Here is a 16,132-nt window from a genome sequence, read left to right as displayed (position 1 = left end):
ATTTTGATGTTTATGATATGATTGCATGATTGTGTGAAATTTTCATGATGAAATTCTATGCCTAAAGTGCTTAAATTGAAAGTAGGGACTAAATCGAATAAGTTACAAAACTTGCATTCTAAAAGTTTTTAGTATGAAATTTTTTTGGAATATTAATGAGGAGGTCTTAAATAGCAATTTGACCAATTTTAAGTTCGTGGACAAAATTAGGACATGGAAGGAATTTTTGGAAAGTTTAGTAGTAAGGGTATTTTGGTCATTTAGTTATTAAAATGAATTAAAAACAAAATTAAAAGCCAATTTTTGTCCATCTTCTTCATTAGGCCGAAATTTCAAGGGTTCTCCATAGCTAGGGTTTGTTTCAAGCTTCCAAGCTCCATAATCAAGAAAAACGATATTCAAGTCGTGATCGAGGAAAAGAAAAGATTGTGGACTAAATTGTAAAATCTTTATATTTTGGTACCAAGGTAAGTTCATGTGTAAATAATGTAGCATAATTGTTATTTTTAAGTTATTGATGTTAATTATATGATATGCTGATTTTTATTATGAAATATATACTTTGTGGTTATTTTCGAATAAAATGAAAATTATGTGTATTAATTGTTAAATATAAAGTACTGCCGAGTATTTGTTTTGGTATTTTACGGAAGATGGCAAGGATATGTGTTCGAGGAAAATCCCGTTTGAACCTTAGGAATAGATTAGGATACAAGTGACATGTCACTAGGATGGTTGAGCATCCGAACTCGTTGAGTTGAGTCCGAGTTCACTTATGGATGCAAATGTCCGAACTCGTTGAGTTGAGTCTGAGTTCGTGAGATGTAACTAGGCATCCGAACTCGTTGAGTTGAGGCTGAGTTCATTTATGGATGCGAACGCCCGAGCTCGTTGAGTTGAGTCCGAGTTCACTTTGGGGCGGGTTACATGATTTCTTGATTACATATGTGGCACTTATGTGCAAATTATCCATGTATCCGAGTTGTATTCCGATGTGTTCAACGGGTGAAATTTCTAGTTTAATGGAAGAGCACTTAAGATATAAGTGACGTTTTGGGTAAGTGTTGTGAAATGGACACTTTGGACAGGTATGTTCTTAACCCTCGGGTTGAAAATAGATACAACAACGATAAGGTGGTAAGATGATGAATGATGTTTAAAGATGTGATATATGTTTTGGTGGTACCATGCTAAAGTTATTTGGTATATTTGTATTGTTATGTTACTTGTTATTTACATATGAACTTACTAAGCATTTATGCTTACTCCTTCCTTTTCATTCACTGTAGTTTTGAACAAGCCAGCTCGAGAATCGGGACGGGTCGAAGGTTCGATCACACTATCCAAAGGACTTTTATCTTGGTAAATGGCTTGTACAACTACTTAAGTATGGCATGTATAGCAATATACCTATTTTGTGTAAATAATTTTATGATATGCCATGTTTGGTTGAGAAAATGTTTGATATTGATAAGTCATGGTGATGGCTAATTTAGATCATGTTTGATATCATGGAAGTTTAACAGGTTATCTAGTTCATAAAAATTCATGGAAAGATGAAACTTGCCTTAAAACAGAATATTGCTGCAGCAATGACATGAATTTGAAAAATCACTAAAAATAGTATAAATGGAACTAAATGATAAGTAAGTTATGAAATTTAAACTTAATGAGTCTATTTTCATATGGATTGAACAAAACAGAAATATAAATTATATTTTATGAGATTTTTAAACTTTTACGAAATAGGGCCAGAGTGATTTCTGGATCCCCTGTTCTGACTTTAAAAATTTATAATACATTTTACTAAAATAATTAGAAGTTTTTATTTATATTTACAGATTCCTTATTGAGTCTAGTTTTAATAGAAACAAACCTCATAGTCATTGAAATTTTTTATAGAGATATATCTGATTCGTAATACACAGAGGTCAGAGTAGTCGAACCCTGAAACAGGGGATACTTTAATTAATAAACTATACTAATTGGCCCAATAAAAAAATTCTAGAAAAAATTAGTAAATAGATATATGAGTCTAGATTTAGGAAAAATTTACGGATCTTGATTTCGAGTTTCGTAACTCGAGATATGATTTTTCTTGTAACTGTGACGTGAGTAGCTAGAAAGCTGTGAATGTAGAAACAAATGATTTGAAGTTCTTAAATTGATAAATTATGTTCGGTAACCCCTCAAGCTCGACTCCGGTGATGGTCTCGAGCGTGGGGGCATTACATGTTGGGTGCCTAGACCATATTTAACTTGATACCTCTCCCCACCAGCATGTGATAGGAAACAACTAAAAATAGTTTAACATATCAGGATTAGAGACATAGATAATTCAATTTTTTTCTGGATATTGGCAGAATAAAAGCATAGATTGAGCAATTACCTCATTGAATCTTTGACATTGGCATCCAGTTTTTTCTTGATCTTTGGACACAAGTTTCCTTTAAATTTTATAGCTTCTTGTTTCTTGTTGACAATCAGCAACATAATTTTGGTCCTGATTGTTTTCATCATGGTCAGAATGGGCTTCCCTCTTGCTTTCAATATCAACTTATGTGAGTAGTAGAAAGGAATATCAAATTACAAAAGCATAATATAATTCACAAATCAAAAATAAACTACATATAGAGTAAAAAGTATTGGGGTTTACCTTGTTAAAGAATTCACAAAGATTATTCACCAGTATGTCAGACTTGTTTTTTGATGAGAAGTGGGACCCTGACCAGTGAGCATGATTCTTTCCCTTCAGCAAATCATAAGCATCTTAATTGGTATTCTTCAATTCAGCCATGGCATCCTCAAAATCCCATCAAGTGATTACTTTGGTAGCTTTCCAAAACTATTATTTCTTAAAGCCTTATTATGAAAGAATATTTCTTGAAATTTTGATGTAAGTGTCCAACCCAATTTCTTATTACTGCATTAGGAAACAATAAACATTGCTTCTACAAGTCCCTGCAAACAAATAGAAACAATTTAATTTTTTGACATCTTGGTAAAAATAGAAACAGAAAAAGCAAACAAATTGTATTTTACCTTCTGTTAGTCAAACAAGAAAGGTATCTGATATGAGCTCACAAGTTCCAAGTCCAATAAGAGAAACTCCAAGAACCAGCACCATGATGTTTGGTTTTCACTTTCAACCGCAGCATATGCAATAAGATAGATGTCATTATTTGCATCTATACCAACAGTTGCCAGTAGGTAACCACAAAAGTAGCCCTTTAAGAAACATCTAACTAAATCTATTATCCTCCTACAACCAGCCTTATACCTATCTTTGCATGCCTGCAAACAAACATATATCCTTTGAAACAATATGTTATCTGTTTGCAGATAACATATTGTTGTTGTTCCAACATTTTGGGTCCTAAGCTCCAACATATACTCATAAATCGTCTTATACTATGCTTTATACCCTCTATCAATTAATTCCAGTACCCTAAGCTTAGCCCTCCTACATTTGGTTAGTGAGACAAGGCAAAGGAAATTTGTTTTGACATATTGTTGCAATGATGTCAAAGAATAATTAGGATCAACAATGAACTTTTCTTTATAATATTGACCTACCCAAGCTGACTTTATATTCTTATTTTTAAAGACCTTAAAGCAAGTACAATTAATGTTTAAACTCCTAATTTTCCAAGTGTGGTCACTAGGGTCAATTGGGTTAATTCCAGATGCCCTTATGTACTATGAACTATGTGGCTTACAAACTGCCTTTAACCTCTAGTAATCATTTTTTGGGAACTTCACAAAGTGGTTATTCAGCCTACCATACTATCTGACAACTTCTTTTATACTTTCTTTGTTGGGAAATAATAATCCAATCTCAAGTTTTGGATTATTCATGTTAGTTTCTATGTTGAACTCAAGCTAAGTTTTTCCATTGGAGTCTAATTCATGTGCATTATTTAATGTTTCAGATTTATCCTTATCAAACAGTTCCCCTAATTGTATATCATCCATGTTTAGACCATCTAAATTAATCCTAATCCTATCACATACATTCATTCCAGCATTATTAAACACATCATCTGTAACACCCTTACCCGTATCCGAGATCGGGACAAGGTACGAGGCATTACAGAACGTAAACAGGGTATTTTTGAAAAATACGGGTCATAAAATTTCATTGCAAATTAAAATTGACCAAACAAAATTATTTTGTCCTTATCATGGACCTACGAGGTCCAAAACATACATTAGAGGTAAGCCAAAACTAAACCGAGAACTTAATAAAATTCTAAAAAGGTTTCTAGGTTTAAACCTCACACGCCCGTTTAGAGGCAATGCATACGCCCGTGTCCCTTACCGTGTGGAATTTTTAGAATTTATTTTTCATTTCGAACCTACAGAGGTTTTCACACGGCCGAGCACACGCCCGTGTCCTTGGCCCGTGTCCCTCATACGGCCTAGACATGCCCGTGTCATCGCCAGTGTCCAAAAACCTAGACATTCTGTTTATGATGTCATCATTCATTTAGGGGCACACGACCAAGGCACACTCCCGTGCGCTAGGCTGTGTCCTCCACACGGCTAAGACACACGGCCGTGTCTTTGCCCGTGTGTTTACTACCATGCATACTAACATAGAAATTTTCGGTGCAGAGGACACACAGCCATTCAACACTCCCATGAGGCAGACCATTTGTCACACACGGCCTAGACACATGCCTGTGTGTCTACCCGTGTGGACCTTTTTGGAGGCTATTTTCCAAGCCAATAGTCACCATCAATCACTTATACATTCAAACACACTATATAACATGCAAGATGACATATTTGTGCACTCAAACATTCCACACCATGGCACTCTCACATCTTCATAATGTCATTTTTTGTACACTCATTTGCTACACCATTTAGAGGCATTCCACACCAATTTCATGCATTATTAAACTTGTTACCATAACTTCAATTTGTGTATTCATGCACATAATCCTTTTAAGATATTAGGTTATCCCTTATCCTTTAGCACTAGATTGATACTTTACCATACATTCATCGATCAACCACATATCACATCGTTATCATGCATTCACCAAGCAATAACATGTCCTACCATCAAAACACGAGCACATGCATGCATGGGTAATTAGATTACAACCCAAATGATCAAGTATGAGCCATATCACATGGCCATTACAAAATGAATCATCAGTATCATAGGCCTTCACAAATTGGCCAAATAACACGACACATATCACCAAATGACCAAGTAATAACATGTCCTACCATCAAAACACGAGCACATGCATGCATGGGTAATTAGATTACAACCCAAATGATCAAGTATGAGCCATATCACATGGCCATTACAAAATGAATCATCAGTATCATAGGCCTTCACAAATTGGCCAAATAACACGACACATATCACCAAATGACCAAGTTTCCTATACATGCCATACTCAAAATAATAAAATAATTTCACTATACGCAATAGTCTTTTGATAGTGTGATCGAGTACTCCAACGGCTTCCGATCCCCAAGCTAGCTTGGTGGAACTACAAAGGATGGAAAAAGAGAAGGGGTTAAGCATTAAAGCTTAGTAAGTCCACATGCAAATAATATGCAATAGTGGTAAACAATTAACATGCAAAAACATGATAATATATATAAAGATTATTCTTTCATTCAAACCTCTTTGCTTACTCATCATATGCACATATATATACTTGCACATCGTAAACTGATCTTTATTTAAGCATTACTCATAGGTCTAGCATACATACCTATACTCATCGTAAGTATCCATAACCATACATCTTTCAAATGTCGTTCTAGGGACTCTCATTACATTCTTTACAATACCCGTTGAACATTCGGAATACTATTGGATACACGAAAACCTTGCACATAAGTGCCTCATATACAAATGTAGCCGAAGCTACCACATAACATGTAACACATCCCTAATGAACTCCGACCTCACAACGAGCTCGGATGCCACATATCTCACGAACCTGGACCACTCAACGAATTCGAACTCCTTAGTTCCTGGTGATATGTCACTTGTATCCTAAACTATTCCTAAGGTTCACACGGGAATTTTTTTCTCACTTGCATATAGTATCTCCATCATACTTGCTCGTAACGTCGGAAATCACGACCATAATAACATTCATGCTTTCATAACAATCAATGAGCATATAATTCATAATTATAATAAATCATTTATCACATTATATTAAAGTATTTAAAACATACTACCATACCACATTATTTGCATATGTGCTTACCTCGGTACAAAACGGTGGTAATCGAGCCTAGTCGTCGTATACTTTATTCTTTCCTCAATCGAGTCTCGATTCACGTTTTTCTTGATCTATAATGCCAAATTTAACTTATTTATTTTTCAAATTATTCAGACAGGTCCATAAATTGTACTTTTGCAAATTTAAATGTTGACCCCTAAACTTTCACATATTTACGATCTAGCCCTAGGCTCGTAAAATGAAATGCATGCATTTTCTTGATTACCCAAGCTTCGATGAACCTTTTATATACTCATATCAGCCGATATTTTCTTTTATTTCACATTATTATTACGCACTTTTTCACTCTTACAAACAAGTCCATCATTTAGGTGTTTTCACTAAAAACCACCTAGTAACATATGTTCATCATGCATCAAACATTCATATTCCTCCATTAATCATTAAAATACAAGCATTTCATGCATGGGTCAATTTTCATACATGAACCCTAGCTCAAAATATCGCTAGAAATAGGTAGATCATGTTACCGAGACTTTAAAAATACAAAAAACTTTAAAAATAGGGCTACTTACTATTGAGCTTGGAAATGTTGAACAAAACCCCAGCTATGGTGTTTTGTGATTTTCGGTAGACAAGAAGGAAGATGGACATATTTTTTGTTTGATTTTCCCTTTTTATTATTTTAATTACCTAATGACCAAAATGCCCTTAGGGTTTCTCTTTCCAATTTTTTTCTATGCATGTCCATTTTTGTCCAAAATTTTAGAAATTGGTAAAATTTCTAATTAGGACATTCTAATTCATAATCTAATGCAATTTCATGCTTAAAGCTTCTAGAATGCAAGTTTTGAGCTTTATTCAATTTGGTCCCTAAAATGCAATTAGACATTTTATGCATAGAATTTCTTCATGAAACTTTCACACAAGCATGCATTAATAACATAAACCTCATAATAATCATAAAATAGTTATTTCTATCTCAGATTTATGGTCTCGAAACCACTGTTCTGACTAGGCCCTAATTCGAGATGTTACATCATCACCTATTGCACAATCAAATCCATCAAAATCACTTAGTTCTTCTTCACTCTCACTCTCATTAAATTCATCATCAACTAAACCTACCAAACAAATTTAACATCAAAAGTCACAATAAAGGAAGTGAGGTCTTTGGCTTTTTCATACACACTAAACGGCAAACAATATTCAGTTACTATCTAATATTTGGCAAGCATCCATAACCTAGGTCTATATGCCAAACATTTTAATACAAACATATTTAGTTTTGTCATGCACATGGCAGATAATAACCAAGCAACACATGTGCAAACTATACAATACAAACATACACAGTACACTATCTAAATTTTGCATGCATCACCTGTTTCATCAATCAAAACAAAGGACATTAAGACAACATGTTTTACTCCCATTAAATTCGAATACCTTACAACCCTAAACAATTTTTTAAACAAATTTCAATTCCAATAGCTTACACAAAAAAAAACATAAACCCATGGCAATTCCCAGGAATTTAAACAATTAATAGCATAAAAGCATAACCCCATGTCAAGCCCGGGCGAATGCAACATATTTGAACTAACAAATCAAAAAATCATAAGCCTAAATCCCCTTAAAATCGAAAAACAATGAACCCAAATTAAAAACATTATTAAACCATATACCAAATCCGAACCATGTCCTTCTTAAACCCAAAAATAACTCAAATTTGAAATAAACTTACCCGTTACAATCAATGGAACACCTCCGGTTGGTTCTCTTCTATTAACCATTCTGAAAATGGTGAAAATTTGCATAATAATTCCCCAATTTCGAGTATTTTCAATCACTTCTCCAACGATTCCCTAAAAATTTCAATAATTCTCCCTTTTCTCCTAGATAATTTTTTTTCTTTAACCAAATTGTTTTTGCCTCTTCAATTTCTTATCATGTTTTATTTGGGTTTTTGGTACATTAAGTTAATTTCCTTTTCATTTGACACAGTGAAAATTAATTACCCATTAAATGGACATATGTTCATGTCCAACGTGGCATCCTAACGGGCCACGTCAACTGTCTCGTTAGGTCTATAACGAAAAATGGGCTTAGGTGATTGGTTTGTCACTTTTAGAAAACGTTAGTGATTGATTTGTCACTTTTCATAAATGTTAGTGATTGATTTGCCACTTTTAAAAGTTTAGTGACTGAAATTTTATTTCAATCAAAATTTAATGACTGCTGATGTACTTTTCCCAAAAATAAATGTTGATGACGTGGGGTTTAAATCTTAACATTTGTAACCATTTTATGATGGCATGGGGTTTAAATCTTAACATTTGTAACTTTTTATTATTTTTTAAAAATAAAAGGAAGACAAAAATACCCTCATAATAATATAACTTATTTAAAATACGTAAAATTATTTTAATAATTTTATTGATTGAAAATTTGATTCATTACATTAACTCAATTACACAATTGTAATTACACAATTAAATAATTGTATAAATTCCTAAATTTTCTTATTTGTTTCTCATGAAAACACTTGGCAAGCAAAAATGAGTATGATAAGGCGTTGGAAACCCCTCCAAACAAAAAGGTTTTGGCTCCACATTTTTTGTATTTGTAATTGTTCCTATTCTAAAAAAAAGAACAAATATTTATTTTGATATGCAAGGGATCTTTAATACATGTTTTAGGTAATATTGTTTGAGAGAGGGGTTAGATTAGTTGATTTAAGAATTGTTTAGAATCATTTTATTTAGGTTAAAATAAATTTAACTGATTTTTTTATTTATTTGTAATTTTTAATAATTTATTTAATTGAATTGAAACAATCAATTAGATTAATTGAATTAAGAATCAATGATATGATCGATTTGACTATAGATCCAATTTTAAAAATCTTAATTTTTTTAGTCACCCCCAAGTTTCGAACTTGAATTCTGCAATATATTCTACTACTACACTCAACAATAATGAATAAAATAATATCATTTTAATATTTGAACACTTTGTATCCCTACCATGCCCCTTTTTTATATAATACTTAAAACTACCTATAATCACTTTTTAACATTTAAATAAGAGGACACACTCTCCAACACACTCAAACCTACATCTTTTTATAATAATAAAATACCAATTAATTTAAGACTCAATCAATAAAATACACTTCTTCTTCTTTTTTAACTTTGTGCTTTAAAGGATTTTTTTTTTAGAAATATTCCAGATAAAAGAGACAATTATTTGGGCTAACTTGGCAATTAAGAATCTAACAAATACAAAACGTGACAAGTTTTGTATGGATGATGTTTTATGAATATCTTTGGCGATACGGCCACATATAGGCCTTAAATTCTCTACCCAAAAATAAAAAAGTAGGCCTCAAATTCACGGCCACAATAGCAACTAGCTAGGTCCTCACATTTGTTTTATATTAGGAATATAACTTGTGATGCGGGATCAAATTTTTAGTATATATATGTTTACATAAAATTTTAGCTAAATTATAAATATAGTCACTTTTGTTTGCCTTAAATTATACTTTAGTTATTTATATTTGAAATGTTACGTTTTAGTTACTTATATTATTGTTTTGTTATGAAGTGATCACTCTACCGCTAAAATCCGTTACCTCCCTAATGGCAATCCCACGTGGTAGTCCAAATGGGTTTTAAATGCCAACTTGGATGCCCAGTTGCTGAGACAAAAATAGATTTTTAATTAAATAAAATTTAATTTGGACTACCACGTAGGACATCAAAGTTGGCAATTAAAACATATTTGGGCTGTCACATAGGACCGCCGTTAGGGAGGTAACGGAGCTTAATGGTAGAGTGACCATTCGTAATAAAACGATAACATAAGTGACTAAAACGTAACATTTCAAACAGAAGTGACTAAAATGTAATCTGAGACAAACAAAAGTGACTATTTTTGTAGTTTACCCTAAAATTTTTTATATGATGAAGATTATCGAAAAAAATATACATATATGAAAATAATATATATTTTTAATTAGTATAAATATTTTAACGGGTATACTATAGAAATAGCCACTTTTGCTTGCCTTAGGTTACATTTTAGTCACTCATGTTTAAAAAGTTACGTTTTAGTTACTTACGCTATCGTGTTGTAACATTTTAGTCATTGAGCCGTTAATTATCGTTAACGGTGTAACATTAAGCTGACATGACACATTAAATAATCATTTCAAACGAAAATTTTAGGTTAAATTTTACAATTGGTCCCTATATTTTTTCATTTTGAGAAATTTAATTTTTTTTATTTTATGTTCTTTTAACTTTTTCTTCTTTTTTTTCCCATTCTCTTCTGTATCTCCCTCTGTTTTCCTTCCTTCTTCATTCCTTTTAATGTAATTTTTCTATGATTTTCATTTGTTAAAACTAGTCCACAAGCTCGCCTCACTCGAATAAATTAAATTGTTCAAAAAAATAAAAGTATAGGGACTATTTTTAAGAAATGAAAAACATAGAAAAACTACGTTAATAAATAGAAAATGGGGAAAATAGAGAGAGAAGCAGAAAAGAGTGGAAAAAAAAAGAAAAAAAGGGAAGTTAAAAGAACATAAAATGAAAAAAATTGCTCAAGACAAAAAAGATATGAGGACTGATTGTATAAATTAACCTAAATTTTTATTTGAAATGATTACTTAACGTGCCACGTCAGCTTACTATTACTTTGTTAACGGCAATTAACGGCTCAATGAGTGACTAAAACATAACATTTTACATATAAATAACTAAAATGTAACCTAAGATAAATAAAAGTGACTATTTTAATAGTTTACCCTATTTTAAATGTAAATTTATTATATATTAGAATCAAATATCAAATTGAGAAAATGAATGTTAGAGTCAATACACTATAATTGATAAAAGTGGATACTTGAAAATAGATGATATTTAAAAAAAATTATTATACAAATATAAGCATTATCAAGAAGTTAAAAATACTATTAAAGAATCGATACACTATAATCTTCCGTTGACTTATGACATTAACTTAATTAGGAGTTTAAATAATAGTATAGATATATAATTGATAGTATCAATAAAATGTGCATAATAAAATTAAAATGTATATAACATTAAAATAAAATTTTAGTTAAGTGGTAAATTTAAGGTTTTGCTAATCCAATTAACATGGATTTAAATCTCACCAGAAGTATATTTTTATTTTTAAAATAAAAAGATTAAAGTATCCTCAAATAATATAATTTATTTTAAATACGAAAAAATATTAAAGTAATTTCCCTAATTAAATTGGACTCGATTAATGAATAACGCTAACTTAATATATGTCTTTACAGTATAAATATATAACTACATACCAACGTAAATAAAACCCACAAAATGTATAAACCAAAACCCAAAAAATAAAAGTATAATAACTTATTTGACCTTTCAATTTTACATAAAAAGTTATTTTAGTTCTCTATTTATTTTTTTATTTTTTTAGTCCTTAAATTTTTATTTTTTGCCAAATCACCCAAAAATGGATGAAAAATTTAATGTTTTTAACTTTTCTGGCATGTCATCAATAATTTTTTTACCTTAGCATTTAATTAATTTTTTAAAATTTTAAAAATTTAAAAAAAAATAAAAATTATTTTTACAAAAATAAGAATCATTAAACGTTAGTAAAATTAATAAACATTAACTTATTAATTCATTTTGAGGTGGTTTGATAAAATTAAAAATATAAGTACTAGAGACAAAAAAAATTAAACAAAAAGTTAAAACAACTTTTTTTTATAAAGTTGGTGTGCAAAAAAATTATTTTGTCAAAAATAAAACTTAAACTCACACGGGCTGTGGCACTCATATATTGTTAATGGGTCATAAAATCAGTAACAATCAGTCATCCGCTCGTGACTCAAAAGCATTTCTTGAGACCCAAGTTGCTTCAAAACCTCTCATCCCTAAGTTGATGAATGCCTACCAAACCTCCCTCTCCAAATATATTCTAATTATCTAAATTACGACCATCCCCTCGTATTTTTTTTTATATATATATACAACTTTCTCAAAAACTGTTATTATTTCCAAAACCTTCAACTTATTTGGAGGTCCCCAAAAATGGTATGTACCCTTAATATACACAGACTTCCCAAGGTTCAGGAAAAAGCATTTGAATTAAATAAAACTTGGGAATTTTGATTTACTGAAGGGATACCAATATTTCCTATAAAAGAGATTACCAATGTTATAAAAGAATATAAAAGATAGATAGAACTTCATCATCCAATTTCACCAACCTTAAAGCATCCCAACAGATAGAGGGTCTATTATCTTCTTCATCAAAAGACAGCAACTGCATTTTTTGCTTTTACTTAAAGTCATATAAAATAAAGTCCCTGCAAAAGAACAAAAGAGAAAAAATGGAACGCAAACAACATGATGGAGAGCCAAACTCTACATCCAGCATTTCAACCGGGATGGGACCTGGAAGATATCCGCTTGGCCTTCTTCAAATGCACCCGATGGCAAGTAGAAGAAACTCTGGATCCAATCAACTGCCCCTTCCATTACTTTTGTGACAGCGTTTATCCCGGCCATTACCCGCAGGTCGTCGACATTCTCGTTCTTCTCCTCGCCACTGCTCCGTACCTTGCAACACTGGTCATCATGTTGATAGATATATCGAGAAGAGGGCGGCCTTGCTTGAGTCAGTCCAAGAGGTTGTTTCTGCCATCAGGTCCACTGTCACTCCCCTTAATCCTATTGGCATTAGCCAAGGGCTCACGTATCAACATCTTATACCCTTTCTCCTGCATTGCTCCGGCAATTCTTCAACTGGTTCAAATTTCGTCTCTTGCGTTCGACAATGGAGTGGATAAGGACCCTAGGTACGCATTCTTGGAAGCTTCCACCATTTCGGGGATTCTGCATGCGAGTGTATATCTGGATTCCATTATCCTTCCTTACTATACCGGTATTGATGCTCTGGCGTCGTCGACGTTTTCCGGTGAGTGCCTATCTTGCATGTGCCGTAAACAGGTTTTGGTTGCAGGGGGGAAGTTGATCTCTTACAGGGGATTATCAGTTACTACATTTTGTGTGATGGGAGGTTTGTGTTTAAGGATCATTTGCAGACTGTCAACGGAGAACAAAGCAAAAACCTTAACTATCAAGTCCCTGTTGGAGAGTTTAGCTTGGATCTTGATCACCAAAGATTGCGTTTATCTGGTGGCGAACACTCCGGCAGAACAACCGCTGCTTCAAGCTGCTGCTTTTGGTGGCATACTGCTATTAATTTGCCTTCATGGACTCAAGGTGTTATGCATTCGAATTACGCAATCGCACCGGTGAGGTTGAAATGATGTGTACGGTAGATGAGTGTGGGGTCTTAATATCATTACCACCCGTAGAAGCAGCTGCATTGAGTGTACATGGTTGAGATTTGCTCAAAGACACCATCTAAGTTGTATAGGAAGACCAAATGTACAGTTGAATTCACATCATCGTCTCATTGTAGAACGAATTAGCTGATTGTTTGGCCCTCAAATTACTATTGTTAATGGTATGAATGAAGGTGCCAACCCCTTTTTTTTTTTTCTGGATCTGTAATTGATTGTGTAATTTCTTTTAGGATTTAAGTAGGGGAAATGAGGAAATGGTGCGACTAATCGTTCCCTATGTATCTACCAATATCATAGACTTGGAATAAGAACAAATATAAGACAATGGGAATGACAGATTAAAAAGATTGTTCCATATCTACCTACCAATATCATACAAGCATCAAAATCAAATAAATAGACAAAACCACTTCAATCAGTTTTTTTTATCTGGTTCAATCAATTTGCGATTTGTAGGTTAATAGATTTAACTGCTCTTCCTTAATCGACATCTTAATTGATTTCTAATCTAACCAATTGATCTAGTCTAATTTAAACAACGCCTAATAATATTCACTTAAATTGTAATAATAATTCAATGAACTCTTAAATTTATTTGATATATATACCCAATTGAATTTGAAATTAGCTAAGCCCAAATCTATTTCAAATGGGCTTACATCTATATTTTATAAAGATTGAATTTTGTTACGAGTCCTCATACTATTGATCATTTTAATCATATATTTTTTGAATTGATCAATTTAGTTCAAGTATTTTTCAAATTTTAACATTTTAGTTCTCATCCAAACGATAATGATCAATCTCGTACTATATACGTGAAAAGTTGTAGATTTAGTCTGTCTTCTCCACTTTGATCATTTTTAGTCTCTATACTTTTTGAATTTTAAAATTTTAGTATTAACGCAAAATGACAGCCATTAAAACCATCATATGTAATCATATGTTTGCTGTATAAGATTTTTGAAATAACAAAACCTAATGAATTTAACAATTACTGTTTAGTCAGGACTAAAATTTCAAATTCAAAAAATAAATGTGCTAAAAACGATCAAATTAAAATACAAGGACTAAATTCACAACTTATGCATAATATAATGAATGATAGTAAATTTTACCAATTAGCAGAAAAGTATATTTTATATTTTACTTAATTGTACAAAATTCCAATATTTTAAATTGGTTTAAAACTCTAAAACATCTTAACTAAATTTTGAAAGATTTAGGATTTTAATAGTTAAGTTTTACTAACCTAGTTGTTAGCTTGGACATTAAAATCTCACTAGTCCTTTTTTTTGTTTTGTAGAAAAGAGATAGCACTAAGCGATTACAATAACCAATTCATAAGTTAAATAGATCTAGACCCATAACGGTCTTCATCCAACAAGTCTCTAACCGAAACCAGTGGAATTGCAAACAAACGCAACAAAGGATCCCTTGTGTCAATACATTTAGCCATGTGATCCGCAACCTTATTCTAATCCCTTGGAATATGTCGAACACGAACCTCCCATCTTCGACACAGCAACTGCCGTAATAACCTTAATTCCACTAAGCTACTATTAGCTCCTCCACCAAACAATATTAATTCTACCAATAGAGCATTATCACACTCAACTTCAATCTTTCTAAACCCCTTCTCCCTAGCTATAAAAAAGCCTTCCAACATTGCTCTTGTCTCAACTTTAAAAATTGATTTTTTACTAAAGCTCATCGTATAACCCCACAACCAATTTGCATTCGAATCCCTTAACACTCCTTCAGTAGAAGCACTTTGCCCACTAATCGACACCGCCCCATCAGAATCCATCTTTATCCAACCCATTTCAGGATTCGACCAACTCGAAAATGCCCTTATGGGTCTTGGCAGTTTCATTTTCATATTTGAATCGAGATAACCCCTGGCCCAATTGTAACTTGTATCTACAATGGCTTGGTGCACCTGTGACAATTAGAAAACACAACCATATTTCTATATTTCCAAACACAATATTATAAATAGGGTTTGTCAATCCATATCATCGTTACTCAAGTTACTTTTATTCTGCAAATTCCATAAAAGCCATTCCTTAAACAGCAGAGAAAAAAAGATACTCTGAGCTTGCCTTGGAGCCATTGCTACCCATACAACTTTAGAAAATGAGCAATCACGAACTGTATGAACCCCCGGTTCCAAGTCACCATTACACAACATACAATTATCGTCATCTGTCATGTGTTTTCGTCTTCTTTCATAATTCGTCAACAGTCTATCTTGCCACAAAAGCCATAAGAAAACACGTACCCTCTGAGGCGCCCGAGCTTTCCAAATCACCTTTCAAATAGCAGAACCATCATTATCTTCAATAAATAAATTCTTATATGTTTCAGTGGAGGAAAAGCCATCCTTTTTCATCTATGTCCAAGCCAAGCAATCTGGTCTCGCCTAAACACTTGAAGGCATCATTACTGCAATTTGCCTTAAAACATGCCTTGGAACAAGATCATTAAGCCAATCCCAATCCCAGAGACCATT

General features: G+C 32.5%; 1 protein-coding gene across 1 annotated transcript; it reads left to right on the top strand.

The window, feature by feature from the left end:
- The first annotated feature begins 12,578 nt into the window (after positions 1 to 12,578).
- LOC107897168 (uncharacterized) lies at positions 12,579 to 14,035 on the top strand. Its single transcript, XM_016822522.2, has one exon. The coding sequence runs from the start codon at positions 12,653 to 12,655 to the stop codon at positions 13,565 to 13,567; it is 915 nt and encodes a 304-aa protein (XP_016678011.1). The 5' UTR covers positions 12,579 to 12,652; the 3' UTR covers positions 13,568 to 14,035.
- Positions 14,036 to 16,132: the final 2,097 nt, after the last annotated feature.

The sequence above is a fragment of the Gossypium hirsutum genome, chromosome A08, assembly GCF_007990345.1.
Source record: "Gossypium hirsutum isolate 1008001.06 chromosome A08, Gossypium_hirsutum_v2.1, whole genome shotgun sequence".
Taxonomy (NCBI): Eukaryota; Viridiplantae; Streptophyta; class Magnoliopsida; order Malvales; family Malvaceae; genus Gossypium; species Gossypium hirsutum.
This window is presented reverse-complemented; position numbering and strand designations above follow the sequence as displayed.

Excerpts from the sequence above, each read along its gene's own strand:
- LOC107897168 (XM_016822522.2), top strand. The coding sequence starts at position 12,653 with ATGATGGAGAGCCAAACTCTACATCCAGCATTTCAACCGGGATGGGAC.